We start from the raw sequence: 18,745 nt of genomic DNA on the forward strand, positions 1-18,745 counted from the left end.
CCCAAAGTCTGGCCTTGGCACCCTGGTGTCCAGCAACCCTTTGTCCCTCCTCCTCCTTCCCTCCTCCCCTCTCTCCATCCTGAATCAACATTCCAGCCCAGAGGAAAAAAACAGGGCAGGTTTCCTTCCTCTGCCTGGCAGGGCTCCAGAGGGTGCCTGGGCCATTGTGTGCTCTGGCTTCAAGGTTGGTCCTGTCCCCCCACCCCCACCCCGTGCCCCCCTGCCCTCCCCCCTGCAGCTACTTGGGAAGAGGCATCTTGGGGGAGGGGGAGAGGAACGGGGCCAGAGAGAGGCTGAGGCTGACCTTGAAGTCCCGCCTGTCTCCCACCCAGGGCTCGTGGAATTGGAGGCCCCAAGCACCGTCCCTGTGGCTTTGTGGGGAAGTGAGAGCAGCTGCACCCGAGACAGGGGAGGGCCCCAGTCGCAGCCACCGATCTGGAACATGCTGTGTGGTCCTGGGCTAGTTTCTGCCCCTCTCTGGGCTAAATCCTGGCCCTGCCCTTCCTGGCCGAGTAACTTTGGGCAGGTTGCTTCCCCTCTTTGTGCCTCAGTTTCCTTTTTTTTCTTTTCTATCAAGCAAACCCTTCCTCTGGATCCCCCAACTTCTCAGCTGACAAAAATCACCTGGGTTATTTCTTAAAAATTCAGCTTCCAGGTTCCTTCCCGAGAGATGCAGATTCCCTGGGCCAAGCCCGGGACCTGGGATGTATATTTTTAATAAATGGCAAGTAAACTCGAGAGATGTGGCCCCCTTCCAAAGGGAGGCTGTGAGGAGGAAGTCAGCGGATCTGTGCCAAGAGCACATTACCCTGGGATCTACGACGATTAGCATTGCGATTCTAAAAGCTCATAAGCATTTGTTTATTATTTTCTTGCATGTCACTTTCAATGATTACAATTTTCAAGACCGTGGTGCATTACATAAAATGAGGCAAACCTGTGCAGTAGGGCTAATTAAGTCCCCCAGGCATTTTATCAATTAAGACAATCATTTTTTTTTTCTCCTTTCATTCTGTTAATGTGCTGTATTATATTGATTGATTTTCTTAAGTTGAACCATCCTTGCATGCCTGGGATAAATCCCACTTGATCGCGGAGTATAATTATTTTAATGTCTGCTGGATTTGGTTTGCTGGCATTTTGTTGAGGATTTTTTTGTATCTGTATTCATAAGGAATGTTGGCCTGTAATTTTCTTTTCTTGTAGTATCTGGCTTTGGTATTAGGGTGATGCAGTTCTCAGAGCATGACTTAGGGAGTGTTCCCTCCTCTTCAGTATTTTGGAAGAGTTTGAGCAGGATTGGTATTCATTTTTCTTGGAATATTTGGTAAAATTTACCAGTGAAGCCAACTGGGCTTTTTTTGGGGGGGGAGGTTTTTGATGCCTGATTCAATCTCTTTACTAGTTATGGGTTTGTTGTGCACTATTTCTTTTTGAGTCATGGTAGATAGTTTGTTTGTTTCTAGGAATTTTTCCACTTCATCTAGATTATCTAATTTGTTGGCTTACAGTTGCTCATAGCATCCTGTTATAATCCTCTTTATTTCTGTGGGACTGTACCCCAGGCTTTTCAGCAAAATTGTCATCTTTGGCTTTTCTTTTAAAAATACTTTATTGTGATAACCTATATACAACTTAACATTTCCCATTTTACCCACTTCTAAGTAGACAATTCAGTGTTGTTAATCACATTCACAAGGTTGTGCTACCATCATCACCATCCATTACCAACGCTTTTCCAACATCCCAAACAGAAACTCTGTATCCACTAAGTATTAACTCCTCATTTCATCTTTAGCTTTTCCTGTTGCAAAAATCTAACACCTTAGTTGGGTCATAAGCAGTTATGAACTTATGTGCCAGGTGCTTTAACTTGCATTAACTCTTTAATCCTTGTAACAGTCCTAGGAGGTGGGGACTATTATTATCTCCATTTTACAGGTGAGGGAAAGCAACTTGCCCAAGTGCCCACAGCGGAAAGCAGACAGGCTGGGATTTGAACTCAGCTCCATCTGGGCTCAGAGCTGGAGCCCTTGGCTGCTCTGCTCTGCTGACGAATGCAGAGGCCTCCTCTACTGGTGCCTCCACCGAGCAGCTGTGGGAGCTTTGAGAGCAGGAGCAAGGTCTTCGTCTTTCCGTACCTCAGTTTCCTCACCTGTAAATTGGAGGCACTGACAGTAACCACCTCCTAAGGTTCGTGGTACGAATTCATTGAGATCGTGCACGTAAAGGGACATAGCCGATGCATGAGATCCAGGAGCTATTATGTTAAGTGGTTATGGCTGCTGTTCCTTCCTGGATTGTTAAAGAAGGGGACTGCTCTGCTCCAGAGGATTCTGTAGCAGTGCCCAGAGATGCCCAGAGAGATTGGAGACTTGGTCCAGGGGACATCTGAGCCTCCACCCCATGAGGATACAGGATCTGGCTTGACCTAGAAATCTGAACTGCCTCCTTCCCCACTCTCTCCCTCCTCCCTTCCCACTGTCCTCCTTAAGCATTGCTCACAGCTCAAGCTCCAACCGAAGACAACCCCACCTGGAATCTGCTGGTCCCCAGTTGTTCCCGGATCCCTGCTACTCTGGCTTTGGCTCTTACATCTTGGGCTTAGGTGAGAAAGGTCATTTTGTCCAGCTGGGGAGGTAGAAGTCCCAAGGCTTGCCAAGGCATTGCCCGGCAACTGTCTGCCCAGGGTCTTTGCTCCCCACCTTCCTTAGTCTCAGAACCTGTATGTTATTTAGGGCAGCAACATGCCCAGAGGAAAAACTGCCTTTTCCAGTTTTCCTTGCAGCTAGGGTGACCATGTGGCTAAGAGCTGGCCAATTAGATGTAAGTGGAACTTGTTGGGTGAAACATTGGTAAGTGCCTTAAAAGGGGCACAGTTCTTAACCTGGCTTGGTGTTGTTTTTGCCCTTTGTCCCTTTCTTTCTGCTTCCTGCCTGGAACACAGATGTGGCAGCTGCAGCCCAAGCAGCCACATTGGGCCATGAGGTGGTTTAGAGAATGGAAGCCCCAAGCCAAGGATGATTGAGTAAAAAGACAGGAAGAGCTGTGTCCCTGATGACACCATGGAGCTTGCTTCTGGGTGCTTTTAATGCGAGAAATAATCATTTATCTATCTAAGCTACGTTTACATATACTATCAGTTTCACTTTTATCTTATATAGTGGTTTCCGCTGTCTCTTTGTTGTTTGCATTGTGTTATTTCCAGTCTCTCTTCTAAGCCATTGAAGAGAATTTCTACTTGACCTACCTGGACTCTAGCCCTGTATGTGCCACTGACTTTCTTACGTGAACTTGGGGGAGGGACGGGAGAGGATACAGATGCTATTTCCCTTTTCCGGACTGGACCATGTTGGGTTTCAGAGTATGGGCTCATATACATCCTCACCTCCTAGCTGTGTGGCCTTGGGCTTCCCTTCTCTGTGCCTTTGCCTGGAGACTCCATGTTGGAGACCACTGATCTAGGTAATGGCTTTCAAACTGCACTCCCTAGAATTCTGTTAGGGTCCCCCAGGTAGGGTGGAGCCAGAGGATAGGGCTTTAAGCTTTCTCCCTCCTTCATTGGCCAGAATTGGTCACATGGCTACCTTGGGTGCAAGGCAGTCTGGGAAAGTGAGTACATGACATTTTTGGCTTCTATTGCAGAGGTAGTTTCTGCCTCCTGGAGGAGGGGGAGGGGAGTGGCTTCCAGGGAGCTACCGACAAGGTCTGCCTCACCCTCTTCCCTCAATATGTATTTATTTAGAGTCTAACCTGAGACCTCACCCTCTGCTTCAACCAGACCTGTTGCTCTTTTATCTTATATAATAGTCCCCACTGCCTCTTTGCTATTTGCGTCATTTCTTTGTTTCTCTGCTTTTTCTTGATCACACTTGCCAAAACTTTCTCTCTTCCACAAGCATTGTCAAAGGACCAGTTTTAGGTTTCATTGACTAACTCTACAGTTTATGTTTGTTTTACATTTCATCCGTTTTTGAGTTTACTTCTCTTCTTCTGTTTTTTTTTTTTACTTGAGTTTATTTTAAAGTAAAGACTCTAAAATTTCTTGAGTGGAAAGCTTGTTTCATTTATTTTCAAACTCTTCACTTTTTTTTTTCTATTACTTTAAATACCTTTCATCATTTAAGGCTATCAGTTTCCTCTGTTGATTCTGGTTGGTACTTTGCATTTTGGTGGCCTCTGTAATCCAAGTATTATTGAGATTACAAATTTTTTTCTACGGTATAGAATGGGGAATATCTTTTGAATTGATATCTACTTTTGTTGCATTGCTATTTTAAATAATATACTGACCATCCATGCAAGCCTGCACTTGAAGAAAAATTTCTGAGGCTAATAATGTGGTTTGAAAAACGCTGATCTACCCCAAATTCACTCCTTCTTCTGGATGGTCAAAATGGGGCTCTAGTGAACCCCTGGAAAATGTAGGGTTCTAATCACCACCCACTATCTCATTTCAACATTGTGACTTTTGACTTCTGCCTATGATGTGTCAGTTTTAACAACTCAGCTATCCCCAGAAAGGCTGTCTCCAAAGTTACCAGGAAATCTCCCCACTAGGCCTTCCTAGATCTGCTCACATCTCTCTACCCTGAGCCTGGATGCTGCTATCACCACTTCTGACCATCACCAAGATCCTCTCTCTAGACAGGCATCATGGCTGGGTGGGGCCTGTGGCTCAGACCCTGCTGGTGAGCGCTCTTGGGAGACACCCTCTCTCTGGCTCCCCCCCCACATTTGTATTCATTTATTCACATGGTCTTTTTTAGTAGCTAGAGGAGGAGGGAGGTCTTTTTACAGTTGTGCAAGGGCTGTCCAGGAGAGACATGGGGGGATCCGAGGACACTGGAGGACATGAAGGGTTGTCTTTGGTTAGGTGGGTGAGGGCCAGAAGGTGGCAGAACTGTTCTTGAGAAATTGGGTCTTTCTCTCTGCATAAATAGCTTGTGTGATGGAGTGAGGTGCTGCGAAGGAGTCACTCAGTTCCCACTTAACCCAGCTCTGTTTGTGCCTAAGGGATGGGCAGCCTGGGGCCCCAAGGGGAAGCAGGACCCTCAGATGTAATCTGGGGAGGTGTAGGGAGGCCCTGACATCTAGCAGCTGGGGCTTGGAGCCCTTGGATCTGGGCACGTGTGGCCACTTGGAGATGGTGGGTTGGGTTGTGGAAGGAGAGACTGACACACGGCTGCATTAACCAGGATGTTTATGCTTGTGTGGCTGTCTGACAGCTCAGGGAAGGAGCAGGGCCCTGTCAGCTCAAACTCTATGGTTAGAAGCAGGAGGAAGCAAGAGGACAGCAGGACCACAGCCCGGCATCCTCGCTGGACTGAGGGGTCCTTGGCGCCGGAGAAGAGATGGGGAGGATGGCACAAAGAACCCTTCTCTCCGGAGGTCTTGGTGGCCGCACTGCTACTCCAGGGCTGTGGGGGACGATGGGGCAAGGGGGCAAAGGAGGCTGTCAGGGGGGTGGAGGACCAGGTCCCCAGTGCCCCCACCCCTCCTGCTCCCCTGCCTGTCCCCAGGGCCTCCCGGAGGCCCCTCCTGCCCCATGCTCAGCCTGTGCCAGGTGCAGGTTCAGAAAGGTGGCGCTGATCTTCGTGCGAGGGAGGGAGGTTGACTGTGAGAAGAGAGACAGAGTGAAAAGGAATTCCAACCTTGCTTGGGGGGCCAGCTGCCACCAAACGGTGTATGTCCCCCTAACCTTGACCCAGAGAACCAGGCTTTGATAAGCGAATGGACAAAGGAGGGTCTGTGGGGCAATGTCTGGCAGTGACTGGGTCCCTGATCCTGGCAGCTTCCAGCCCGAGGGGGGAGACACAGATTCTGACTCAGGGAAATGGCTTCTGAGAGTGCCCAGTCTGATGGGGGAGGCAAGACTCCAGACTCAGGGAATGCCACAGTCCCCAGTCTTTAGGAGCTCCTTGACTAACGGGTGCCCTGCCTCTGGGACATGGTCTCTTGGCCCTCTGGGGATGCCCAGTCTGATGGGGTAGACATAATCTTTGACTATGGAGCCTCTGGTCTGATGGAGGAGACACATCCCTGACTCTGGGAGCTCCCAGTCTGATGGAGGAGACACGGCCCCTGACTCTGGGAGCTCCCAGTCTGATGGAGGAGACACATCCCTGACTCTGGGAGCTCCCAGTCTGATGGAGGAGACACGGCCCCTGACTCTGGGAGCTCCAAGTCTGATGGAGGAGACACATCCCTGACTCTGGGAGCTCCCAGTCTGATGGAGGAGACACGGCCCCTGACTCTGGGAGCTCCCAGTTTGATGGAGGAGACACATCCCTGAATCTGGGAGCTCCCAGTCTGATGGAGGAGACACGGCCCCTGACTCTGGGAGCTCCCAGTCTGATGGAGGAGACACATCCCTGAATCTGGGAGCTCCCAGTCTGATGGAGGAGACACATCCCTGAATCTGGGAGCTCCCAGTCTGATGGAGGAGACACGGCCCCTGACTCTGGGAGCTCCCAGTCTGATGGAGGAGACACATCCCTGACTCTGGGAGCTCCCAGTCTGATGGAGGAGACACGGCCCCTGACTCTGGGAGCTCCCAGTCTGATGGAGGAGACACGGCCCCTGACTCTGGGAGCTCCCAGTCTGATGGAGGAGACACGGCCCCTGACTCTGGGAGCTCCCAGTCTGATGGAGGAGACACGGCCCCTGACTCTGGGAGCTCCCAGTCTGATGGAGGAGACACGGCCCCTGACTCTGGGAGCTCCCAGTCTGATGGAGGAGACACGGCCCCTGACTCTGGGAGCTCCCAGTCTGATGGAGGAGACATGGCCCCTGACTCTGGGAGCTCCCAGTCTGATGGAGGAGACACGGCCCCTGACTCTGGGCGCTCCAGTCTGATGGAGGAGACATTGTTCCTGACTTGAGCTCCCAGTCTGGTGGGGAAGACATGGTCTGCCACATCTGGGAACACCCAGTCTGATGGGGGAGAGATTGCTCCTGACTACTGGAAATTCCCAATTTGTTGGAGGAGACACAATTCTCAACACTTAGAAGGCTACATCCTGATGGAGGAGATTGTCTCTTTGTGTTTGAGAGATAAACTCCACCCTTTGGTGGTAGAGGTTCTGTCTTCACTTTCACTGTGGTGGAAAAGAGCTGGCACGATCCCCATTGTCTGGGAGCTCCCAGTCGAATATGGGGCAATGACCCCTTCCTCACCCTATAGCTCCAGTCTGATGGGGAGGCAAACTCCCCATCATTAGCTCACTTCCCTAATATGGCGAAAGTGGCAATATCTCCTGTGTTCAGGGCCCACCAGTCTGAAGGAATAAGGATGCTCCACCCTCAGACTATGTCCCCTCTTTTAAAACCTTCAGCCCCGTGTTCCTCTTACATGAGAGAGAAACCCCATGGAATCCCCCCAGGAGCCCTCAGTCTGATGGAGGAGGCCTGTCTACCACTTTTCTCTGTCATCAGTTTGATAGAAGAGGCAGGGGCCTCATTTGCGCCCCCCCCCCCACCAATCAGATAGAGGAGATAAGACCCCTCCATTCAGTCTGATGGGGGAGTCATATCCATCCTTGGTCAGTGTCCCCCAATTTTTTGGAGGAGACACACCCCCTTTTTGGAGCCCCTGCCTGAAAAGAGGTGGTTCCCCGTCCCCTTCTGCAAACTCACAGGCCACCTGCATCTCCACCTCCAGTGTCTCCGTCTTGCCCTGCAGCGTGACGGTCTTGAGGGTGTAGCGGCCGGCGTCCGTGTGGTTCAGCTTCTGCACCAGCAGCGAGCAGTTGGTGAAGCCCACCTCCCGGCCTGTGTGCGCGGGGCCGGCGATCCAGTTCCCCGACGGCAGCTGGCTGAGCAGCCGGTTGGGTTCGGAAGCGGGCCCGCGGTACCAGGCATAGACCAGCAGGTCCTTGGGGTAGCCCAGCACGGTCAGGGTCACGTCCTGGCCCTCCATCGGCCTGGCCGGCACGGGCACGATCGTCATGGCAACTGCTGCCGCTGGGGAGAGATGGAGGGAGGCCTCGGGTCAGCAGGGCCTGCACTGGATGTGGCACCCCTCCCACCCCTGCTGGCCCATCTACGCCTACCCCGACTGGCTGGTGTGCCCCCTTGCAGGGCGCTGGGAGGGGAGACAGAAGAAGGAGGTGACTTGTGTGGTGCTGTGGTGGATTCTGTGCCCCAACATTGCCTGCCTGCCTGGGGGCTGTCTCCTCCATCGTACTGGGAATTCCCAGCCTTTAAGGCACAGCAGAGTGGGAGATCCCAGAGGGTGGGGTCATGTTTCCTCCATCAGATTGGAAATTCCTCAAATATAGGGGCTATGTCTTTCCTATTAGATTGGAATTCCAGAATATGAGGACCGGGTCTCTCCTGTTCAGTGGTTGGAATTGTGTTACCCAGTTGTGTCTCTTCTGTCAGACTGGAAGACCCCAGCACGTAGGGGCAAGAGCTCTCCCACCAGAGGGTGGAAAGCCATGTCTCCTCCATCAGACTGGAAATTCCTACAAGCTGGGGGCCCTGTCTCCTCCATCGGATTAGGAACTGCCAGATTATTGGGCTGGGTCTCTCCAATCAGACTGGGGAACTCCAGAAGGTGGAGGTCATGTATCTCCCAAAAGACTGGAAATTCCTAGACAATGGGGGCCTGTACTCCCCCATCAGATTGGGAGTACCCCAAAGATGGGAACTGTGCCTCCTCCATTAGACTAGGAATTCTCAAAAAGAATGGGACTAAGTCTCCTCAGGAACGTGTCCCCCAATCAGAATGGAAATTCTCCCCCAATGAGGCTGTGTATCCTCCTTCTTACTGAGGGTGGGTGTCATGCCTCCCCCATCACTGCTGGGTGACACATTGCCTCTTCTATTTGACCAGCAACTCCTCAGATAGGGGGGCCATTCCTCCACGTGCAGGGTCATTTGTCCATGTCTCCTCCATCAGACTCTCTTCGGTTAGGGAAAAGGTGGTGTCTCCCTTTCCTCTGTCTCTCCCCCGGCCCCCACCACAGGGCTGCTGACAGTTGAGGGGGTCCTTGGGGCATTGTACCCACCCCCTGCACATACCTGCACACCTGGGGCACCCCCATCCTGGCCTGCACAGGCAGAGCTTGGGGCAGCGCCTGAGGTCATCTGGTCGACCCCCCTGCCTCCTGCCAAGACCAGCTGTCAGGGGTGGGGCGGGAGGTGCACTTACCTCTGGGGATGACAATTCTGCTTTGGGTGAAAGAGTATCCACCCTTTGGATGAGACCCAGCCTGTTAGCGGGAGGGAGGGAGGGAGGGAGGGAAGGACCGTTCCCACTGTCCCCAAGGGACGGTGGCCACTTGGGAAGGAACCATGAGGCCCCAATGTTCAAAGCCACCATCCCCAGGAGATGAGAAAACATCCCCCGAGGATCCTGGTGGCTTTGAAAGCACCAGCTGTGTCCCTGCTACTCCCGGCCCCCAGGTTGTTTTAGGACAGAGGCAAGACGATGCCTCCCTGGCTGTGTTTTTCCATCCACCCACAGAGGGATTGGCTGTGATTTTCCATGTGTGTGTGTGCCATCATCTGGATCAGACGACCAGATGATCTACTTGGCTGCAACAGTTCAGCTGTTTGTGTGGCAGGGAGTGGATCAAGCACCCCAGCAGACGCTGACTGAATTTAGAACAGGGGTGCCCACGTGAAAGGGCATCCAAATGTTTTCCCACACTGCCACTCCAACAGTGTAAGAAGTGGGACCCATTTCTCACTTCGTCACCCTGTAGGGCAGACAATCTGATTCGCCATTTGTTTTCCAGGTGATGGGGTCCAAGTTTGTCTCCTTTGGTCACCTGGATGGAGAGGGGTCTGCCTGATTGTCAGTTTGTCATTTGGCCAATGAATGGGCCATGACATCCCATTTTTAATCATCTGTTGTGTGAACAGCGACCTAACTGTTGGGATGGCAGCCAAACCGTCACAGTCCAACTGGGGCTCCACGGGGAGTGGGTGCTGGACTGGCTGTGGCCACTCACCAGAGAGCTTGACCACCACCGAGGCAGATCCGGAGAGCGTGGTCTTGGAGTTCTTAGCAATACAAGTGTACGTGCCCTCCTGGGCTGCCGTCATGCCGCTGATGTTGAGGTGATCTTGACCGTTCTTTAGAGCCTGCCCGTTGAAGGTCCACGTGTACTCAGGCTCCGGGCAGGACCGGGACACGCACCACAGGGTGAGGGACGTGTTGAAGTCCACTTTGATGGTGCAGCCCGTGCGGGTGGTGGAATCCTGGAGGACAGCCACGCGTTCTGGGCCAACTGTGCGGGAAGGAGGGAGAGAAATGGGGCAGTGGAGGGAGAAGGGAGGAGAGATGGGCACCCCTGGCTTTCTCTCCACCAGGCTGGGCCCCCCAGGAATATCTGAGCCCTGTGGAAAGAATAAGAGCTCTGGCCTTTTCGAATCCCACATCCATCTCTAACTTGCTCTAGGATCTTGAGAACCACTTCCCCTCTTGGGGATTTCAGTTTTCTCTTCTGTAAAAAGAAGGGATTGGGCTGGACACAATTAAAGGTATTTTTTTAAAATATCAGCTGAAATGGCTTTTTTTTTTTCTGATAAGTTATTCTAAGAGTCTAGAATTCTAGGGCTCTAGTAGTTGAAGCTTCTAGGTTCCAGGATTCTAAGATTCTAGAAATCTAGGCTTCTAATATTCTAGAATTTGGGGACTCTAAGATTTTAGAATTAGCTCATTCTAGGAATTTCTGATTCTAGGTTTTCTAGGATTCTCCAAGTCTAGAACTCATTGATTCTGAAATCCAGGTTGTAGGATTCTGGGATTCTAGATTCTAAGTTTTTCTACGTCGTTGGCCTTCATGTACCTCCGTGATTTATTTTCCCAGGATTCCACACTGCGTATCTGCTGCCTCTGGGTATGACTTCGTGCTTGGTGATATTTTTTATTTTATCCCCCCTCTCCATCCCAGCACTCCCTCCCCTACTCATTCGAAGCCAAGCAGCCCCGTGCCCCTTCCCTGCAGGCATTGCTTGAACAGATGGACTATTTGAATAAAAGGTGCCCATTAGACCTCGGACAACGGGGTCAAAGTGCATTTTAAGAGGGACCCCTGGCTCCTAACCCCAGCTTGGGGGCTGACTTGCTATGTGCCCTTGGGCCGCCTCTCCCGGCTTCAGTTTCCCCTCCTGTGAAGTTTGGGCCCCGGGACTCTCTGGTGGGGCCGGGAGGACTCACAGTACACGGTCAGGTTGATGGGCTCACTGCGGCTGGCACTGACCGGGTTCCGGACTTCACACTGGTAGGCCCCAGCCTCCTCCCTGCGGATGCCGTGTCGGGTGAGCTCCCGGCCATCGGGGGACAGGCCAAGGCGGATGGCAATGGGCAGGGCCTCGCCGTTGAAGAACCAGCGGACCTCGGCGGGGCTGGGGCTGCTGCACGCCAGACGCAGTGTGTCGCGGCGCTCCACTAGCGCCGTGCTGTTGGCCACGACCACCGGCTGGGCCAGGATCTCTGTGGAGGCAAGAGACAGAGGGGGAGGGGGCCGAGCACTGCCTGCCTCAAGGGCCTCCCCCATCTGGGCAAGGGGCATGGCCAGTTCCCTGGCGATGCCCCAGGACCCCTCAGCCAGAGCAGCAAAGAATGGGAGAGGAGGCAGGTGAAATCCTGGAAGCCACCCTGGAGGAAGCGAACTTTTCATGTTATTTTGTCTTCTTTAAATGGTCAAAAACATTTTTTTTTTAAAAGAGGGATTGGGAGGGAGGTGGGAAGGCTCAGCTGAGGTGGAAGGAGATATGAGTGTGTGTGCATATGTGTAGGGGGGTGTCTCACCATAGACCTGCAAGTGTCCGTAGCCCACCTCGGTCTGCAATTGCCTGTTGAGAGTCTGCAGGATGTAGGTGCCCGAGTGGCTGGGCAGGGCGCCCCGGATGTCCAGGCTGCCGTCGGGGCTCACGGCCTCCCGCCCCGTGTGGGACGGCCCTGGGATCTCGTCGCCCGTGCTCACGATATAGCTGGCCACCAGGTAGGCCAGGCTGAGGACGGGCCCCGCGTACCAGCTGTAGGCCAGCAGCTCCCCCGAAAGCCCGTGGACCACCAGTGTGATGTTGTCCCCCTCGGCTGGTTGGGCAGGCTCAGGGGTGATGGAAATTTCTGCCCTGGTACTCAGGAACGTGGCTGAGAAAGAGGAGAGAGAGGAGCGGGGTGAGGTGGGGCTTGATGGATCCCCCCCCATTTGACAGAGGAGGAGATGTGGGCTCAGAGAAGGGACGTCACAGCCCAAGGTCCTCACGCACAGAGCCAGGGTTTGAACCTGGAGGCCTCTGACTCCTATCACTGTAACCACTTATTTTTTCTGGCATACAGTAAGTGCTCAATGAACATTAGCCAGGAGCAGGCTCTCGGTCCTGGGGAGGGGCGTGTTGTGAGGATGGAATGCCAGGGTTCGTGCTAAGAACCTAGCTTTGCCCGTAGCAGGCACACGGCTGGGGCCTTTGGCTTCCAGTGGGATCCCGAGAGATTTCCCATCATGAGAGTCGCAGAACTGAGTCTTAGGTGGCCAGAGCTGGCTTGTCCACTGTGGCTAATTTTACAGTCCCACGTTAGACATCTTTACCTGCCCCTGGGTCCTGGCTCCCAGTCCAGTGCTCTCCAGGCTTGACCCCAGCAAAAAAGTGGGGATATGACTGATACATATTCCACTCCTTTTATTTCCCCCCTCAAACTGAACAGAGATGCCCGCAACCGATTGGCTGGTCCAAATGGCTTGGATTTGAGTTGTGTGTGGTTGCCTGGAGTGGGTGGCCGTGGCAGTTCTCATGTGGCAAGCACTTGCCTGCCCAGCTGGGTTTCCGGTACTTTCCGTGCCTGGGAGGGCGGGCTCTGGGCCTGGCGCTGAGTCCCACTGCTTTGCGGCTGGGTGACCCCCGGCCAGTGACTTCGCCCTTTGGAACCTCAGTTTTCTCGTTTGTGAAGTGGGGGTTGAAAATGCGCTTGCCTCATATGTTGTTGGCACACAGAAAGCACTTAGAAGGGCTCCAGGGACAAGGAAAGTGCCAGCAAATGTTGGTTATAGTGACCTGCCGAGGACCCCGTGAGCTAGGCCCTCACAGACAGGGAAACTGAGGCCGAGAAGGGGAAGGCAACTGCCCCAAACCACATCTTCAGGAAAGGACCGAGCTCTGGATAAAACTCACCCGAGGCAAGCCTCCTGTAGCCGGTTTACAATAAGGGTTTGTTAAACGAAGGAAGGGGTAGTGGTGGCCCCACTGCCTGCCTCCCACTCTGGTCTTAGAAATCCCCAAAGCACTCCCTGCAGAGCTCTCTGGGTGCCGTCCCCGGCCTGCTCCAAGGAGCAACCTGTGCCTGCGGGAAGCAGGGCTGCCCTCCCTCCCCAGCCTGCTGGGGCTCCTTGCTCACACCTTCCCTCTCCCTGATCGAGGTGGGGGTCCCCTCCCTCCCTGAGGCCAGAGGGGTCCGAGAGGCAGCGGGGAGCCCATCTTGCTCACCACTGAGGAGGAGCCAGCTGCACCTGTTCAGCGACATCTTGCACCCCCAAACCCGGTCTCGGGGTCGATGTCAGCGTCCGGATGCTCCCAGGCCCTGCCTGGCTGAGGTTTGGCTGCGTCTGGCGCGGGACCTGGGAGGGGTTCAGGGATTTGGAGCCCGGGGAGATCACCTGAATTTGGAGGGATCGAGTCACCGTGGATCTGGGGCCCCATGTGGGCACCAGGGCGGGTGTGGCGGGCACCGGCCAGGGGGCACGACCCGGCCAGGCCTCCTGGGGCAGCTGCCTAACCCTCTTTGTGCCGAGGGCCCGGATTTGGTCCTGGGAGGAGAACCAGGTCAGCAGGGAGGGAGGAGGAGGGGCAGAGGAAGATTTTAGGGCACTTCTTACCCAGGGCCCAGGCCCAGGCCACCCTGTGAGCTAGGGGGTCACCAAGGAATAAAACCAGGAAAGGGTGACTACCGTTTTCCCAGCCTCAGTGTTGAGGGCGACCTACAGGGGTCACTTCAGGGAGGGAGGGACCCTCCTGGCCAGGGAGAGGGAAGGTGTGAGCCAGGACCCTCAGCCGGCTGGGGAGGGAGAGCAGCCCTGCTTCCCGCAGGCACAGCCAGACATCTCCTGGAAGGAAGGAAGCTGGGATGGCTGCATGCTTCCTTTGGGCTCTGCCTCTCAGTAGAATTCCAGGCTCTCTTTTCCCCTCTTGAGGCCTCGTTTTCCCCATCTGTCAAATGGGTGTATGGTGGAGGCTTCTGGATCAGAGAAAGGCAAGTTTTGACCTGGGCTCTGTGGAAGGGGGGCTGGGGAGAGTCCCCTGCAGAGTGTCCATTTACCGCTCTGAAAATGAAGATGTATGGGCATTACTATGAACGGGTATCGAGTGTCTGTTTGGGGTGATGACAAAGATTGGGTAACGGTGGTGGTGATGGCAGCACAACATTGCAATTGTGATGAACATTTCTGAACTGCAAGCTTGAAATTGGCTACAATGGGAAATTTTGTGTTGTTTCTGTTACCACAATATGAATTTTAAACGGGGGCTGGTATCGACCCTGCCTCAAGGGCTGTTGAGAGAAGTTGGGGAGATGCCACGAGGTCTGGCTGATGTCACTGTCCTTAAAAGTGCAGGCACGGGCCCCAGCTCCACATCCCCTACCTTGGCAACTCTGTGCGGGTTATGGAACCTGCCGGGCCTCGCCCTCCTCTGTAAAATGGGAACGTACTTGTACCCGCCTCGTAGAGCCATGGTGAGGATAAAATGAGCAAATATGTGAAGTGCTTACCACAGAGCCCGGCACGCAGAAAGTGCTCAAAAATCACTCACTCATTCATTCAGAAACGTTTACAGAGCACCTGCTGGGTGACAGACACTGCTGTAGGCGCTGGGGAAACAGCAGTGAGCAGGACAGGCAGAAGTCCCTGCCCTCCTGGGGCTGCCAGGTTGGGCTCAACCAGGAGACAGGTACGATACGGTCCGCGTCAGATGGAGATAAGCGCCATTTGGGCAAAATAAAGCCAGATTTTTAAAGTGGGTTGGTGATTTTAGACCAGATGGGGCTGTCAGGGAAGGTGTTTGTTTCTGAGAAGGTGATGTTGGGCCGAGGCCATGGGGAGGTGGGGGGCTTGGGGAGCCAAGGGGAGAGCGTTCCCAACAGCGTGTTATTATCGATGTCTTTTTTTAATTAATTTTTAATGAGATATATTCACATACCATGCAGTCATACGAAACAAAGCATACATTCAATTGTTTACAGTACCATTATATTATCGATGTCTTGGGGTTTCTGGGTCCTGGCCCCGCAGAGACCCCAGCCGCCTGCTTCCGGGCAGGTGCTGTACCTGAGGCTCACCTGTCCTGGTTTCCTCTGGCTCCGACTCCGCATCCTGGGCTGCCCTCGCAGGGCGGGGCTCTGAGGCAGGGGGTGGGGGTGGGTGGGAGGGGACAGGTGGAGCCAGGTGAGAGACATGGGTGACCCAGCACCTCCTGCACCCTCCCACTCGTGACCTCACCTCACCCTGGTTCTGAGTCCCTTGTTTGTCCAGGATGCTCCTCCCATTGTCCCTGAGCACCTGCCACTCGCCTTGTCCCAGCCTGACCTCGGCATCTTCCCCCAGACCTGCTCCTCCTCGCGGTCAAGGTATCAGGGAAGGCGCCACGGCCGGCCCCACAGCTCACCACACCCTGAGGCTAATGCCTCTTAAATATCTTTCCCCATGCCCCTTTCCCCCGCCCCCACCCCCAGCCCCCTGCCCTGGTCCAGACGCCACTGCTTCTGCTTGGGTCTCCCCACTTACCTCCCGGCCCCAGTCTCCTCCCTGGTCTCGCCCCCTCCCATCCTCTCCCCACATGGTGACCAGATGGCCTTTCTAAAGCACAAACCTGCCTCGGCCCCTGCTCTGAGCGTGCCATGGCTCCCCAGTGCCCTCAGGAGAAAGCTCAGGCTCCTTGCTGTGGTCCCTGAGGCCCCTTGTGGCCTGGCCCTGCCCCTTGACCAGCCTCTTGGGACACCCTTTCCTTCTGGGGACCCTCTGCTCCAGTCATTCTGTCCCACTGCACTCATCCCGCATACCCCTCCCTCCCTCTGCCTGACGGCTCCACTTTATTTTCTGTCCTCTTCCAGGAAGCCCTCCCTGACCTCCAGGCTGGGTGAGCTGCCCACTCTGGGCTCCCCCATCCCAGCCCTGCCCACTCTGGGTTGTCACTGTCTGGGGACGGGTCTGTCTCCCCCACTGGACTGTGAGCCCCAGCAGGGCCGGGCAGGGCTGTTGTGGTCCCCGTAAGGGCTCAGGGAGTGTATGTGGAACTGGACACCGGGCGTGGCTGACCCAGAGAGAAGGGTCCCCCGAGAGTCGCAGGTTTCTGGTGATTTGCCATCTGCTGAGGAGCGTGATGAGGCTGTGGCTCCAAGAGGCTCCGAGCAGAACTTGGCTTTTGTCCCGACCCCGTCATGGCTCTCCTCCACGACAGCCTCCCACCCGCCCTTCTCTGTCTGCTTGGTCGGATGAGAGCTGCAGTTTCTGCAGTTTCTTGAACACCTGTGCACCAGGGCTGGGAGAGGGTAGAGCCTGGCACTCTGGAGGAAGGTGACCCTGAGCAGGGACCGTCACCTCTCCATGACGCAGGGGGTGGGGGGTGGTGGAGGGCTCAGGGCTGGGCCCCCCATGGAGCGGGTGCTGGGTTCGTGGTTCACTCACTGATCAGTGAATGCGTGCTGAGCGCTCACTATGTGCTGGCATCAGGCTGGGGCTGGGGCTACTGCCGTCGATGGCACAGACAAAATCCCTGCTCTGGTGAGCTGACCTTTCGATGGGGGAGAAGTCACTAGGCAAATAAACACGGACACATAAAATATGTTACATTAGGCAGAGCTAACGCTCTAGAGATAAATAAAGCCGAGGGTGGCGGGAGGGGAATGGGTTCACCCAGGGCAGTGAGAAGACAGCGGAGAAGGGGACACTGGAGGAGAGACCCAGGAAGGGGGCCATGATGAAATCTGAGGGAACAGTGTTCTGGGCAGAGGGAACAGCAGGTGCAAAGGCCCTGAGGCAGGGGGAAGAGCGAAGAGCCCAGTGAGGGAGAGAGAGAAAGAGAGTGAGAGATGGGGGCAGAGAGGGGCTGGGACAGAGCATCCGTGGCCTCGTGGGCCAAGGGGGGGCTTCGGCTTTGACTCTGAAACAGGGTGAGGAGGGAATCGGAATGACTGAGCAGACGAGGGACACGGCCTTCCTCGGATGTTCCCAGGACCTTCCTGCTGCGAGGGAACCGGTCACCGTGAGGGTGGACACTGGCCTTGTGCAGCTGCTGAGTGCATGAAAAACACTCTCTGGATACCAAAGACTTCACGCAGCCAAAAAGAAGAAAAAAAAAAAAGAATTAAAATAGCTCATTCATTGTTTTTAATATTGATTTCATGTCGAAATGAGATTGTTTTGGATATATTGGGTTAAATAAAATATGTTACTGAAATCAATCTTTTTTCTCCCCACTTGCTAAACTTTTCTTAGTGTGGCTACCGAGAACTGTTAAATTGCTTATGTGGCTTGCTTCCTACTTCCGTTGACAGTCCTGGCCCAGGAGGGGAGGGGTGGTGGCTGCTTGGGCGAGGGGGCAAGTGGTCGGAATGATCTTCTCTGATGATGATATCGTGACCCTTTTGTCATCATCCAGCCTGCACCCCCAGAACCCTCATCAACCCCATTTTGCAGACAAGGAAACTGAGGCTCAGGTTTCCTGCCTCTAGAGGTCAGAGCAGGTTAAGTCTTCTCTGTGTGCAGCAGCTGGCGACAGAGCCCATGACCTTGAGTTATCCGCTCTCTCCCCACCCCAGCCTTCTTACTCACCAGCCCTGTTATTAATTCCCCAGGGAGCCAGAGGAGGGCTGGGGCACCCGCACTTTCTCATCTTGGGGACCCTGCCCACCCCTGATGCAATCAACATTTGTTCGATGGAAACGGGGGGCTTGGGCTAAAGCCTGCTGTCCTGCCCCCCTGGGCTCAGAGGAGGAATTGGCTGGAGCTGAGCGCTTGGCGCAGAAGCCTTTTCTGGACCCCCTTCCCCTCCTCCCCTTATCACACCAGGGTGGGGCCAGGCCTCGGCAATGTTTGTTCAAGGATCTGACCTCAGGGTGCGGCTTCCTGCACCGCCTGGCAGGCGTGAGCTTGGGAAGTTGCTCTTGGGGTGAAAGTATCCCCCCTTCCCGCCCCCACCCCTAGTTCCTCACCCTAGAAGGAGCACCCAGCTCGACCTGCAGGAGGGGTGGGAATGGAAAGAGCGAGCCTCCGGGCTTTTGCCCAGGCTATCCCCTTTGCTTGGAAACCTGCCCCTTCCCTGCTTTCACCTGGGTTTTCCCAAGTCATTCATTCCTTCATTTAACAAATATTTATTGAGCCCTGATGACATGCCAGGCTGTGTTCTAGGTGCTGGAAAGACACACAGAACCGTCTGTGGGGCTAAACCTTAATAGAGGGAGATGGCCAATGATCAAAAACCAGATGCAACATATAATGTCAGGCAGGGATGCGTGCTATAAGATAATAAAGTGGGGCAGTGGGAAGGAGCAGGATGGGGGCTTGCAGAGGGCCTCTCCGAGGAGGTGTCCCTGGAGCTGCACCCAGAGGAGACAACGAGGGAGCCTTTGGGAATCTGGGGGGAAGAGGGTTTGGGGCAGAAGGTGCAGCAAGTGCGAAGGCCCCGAGGCAGGACAGTCTGTGGTGGGTGTGAGGACGGCCAGGAGGCTCGTGTGGCTGGAGGTGAGCAAGCGAGGAGGAGGCGTTGGGAGGAGGTGGGAGAGGGAGCTGGGCGCCCA

At 54.4% G+C, this 18,745-nt stretch overlaps 1 protein-coding gene across 2 annotated transcripts; it reads right to left on the reverse strand.

Moving 5' to 3' along the window:
• Positions 1–1,394: 1,394 nt before the first annotated feature.
• Positions 1,395–13,511, reverse strand: CEACAM16 (CEA cell adhesion molecule 16, tectorial membrane component). 2 transcript variants are annotated; one of them, XM_037820152.1, is made up of 6 exons: positions 13,444–13,511; positions 11,768–12,112; positions 11,174–11,449; positions 9,963–10,241; positions 7,639–7,965; positions 1,395–5,420 (listed from the first exon to the last, which is right to left on the reverse strand). In XM_037820152.1, exons 1-6 carry the CDS (start codon positions 13,478–13,480, stop codon positions 5,410–5,412), a joined length of 1,275 nt encoding a protein of 424 aa, XP_037676080.1. In that variant the 5' UTR covers positions 13,481–13,511; the 3' UTR covers positions 1,395–5,409. The 2 variants fall into 2 exon arrangements, with proteins under 2 accessions (XP_037676080.1, XP_037676079.1); XM_037820151.1 differs by having other exon boundaries at positions 1,395–5,617.
• Between the last annotated feature and the right edge of the window lie 5,234 nt (positions 13,512–18,745).

This window comes from Choloepus didactylus, chromosome 27 (genome assembly GCF_015220235.1).
Source record: "Choloepus didactylus isolate mChoDid1 chromosome 27, mChoDid1.pri, whole genome shotgun sequence".
Lineage (NCBI taxonomy): Eukaryota > Metazoa > Chordata > Mammalia > Pilosa > Megalonychidae > Choloepus > Choloepus didactylus.

Excerpts from the sequence above, each read along its gene's own strand:
- CEACAM16 (XM_037820151.1), bottom strand. The coding sequence starts at position 13,480 with ATGTCGCTGAACAGGTGCAGCTGGCTCCTCCTCAGTG. Across the intron at positions 7,966-9,962 it reads GGTGGTGGTCAAGCTCTCTG|CGGCAGCAGTTGCCATGACG; the intron begins GTGAGTGGCCAC and ends ATCTCTCCCCAG. Across the intron at positions 5,618-7,638 it reads GGTGGAGATGCAGGTGGCCT|TCAACCTCCCTCCCTCGCAC; the intron begins GTGAGTTTGCAG and ends CTCTTCTCACAG.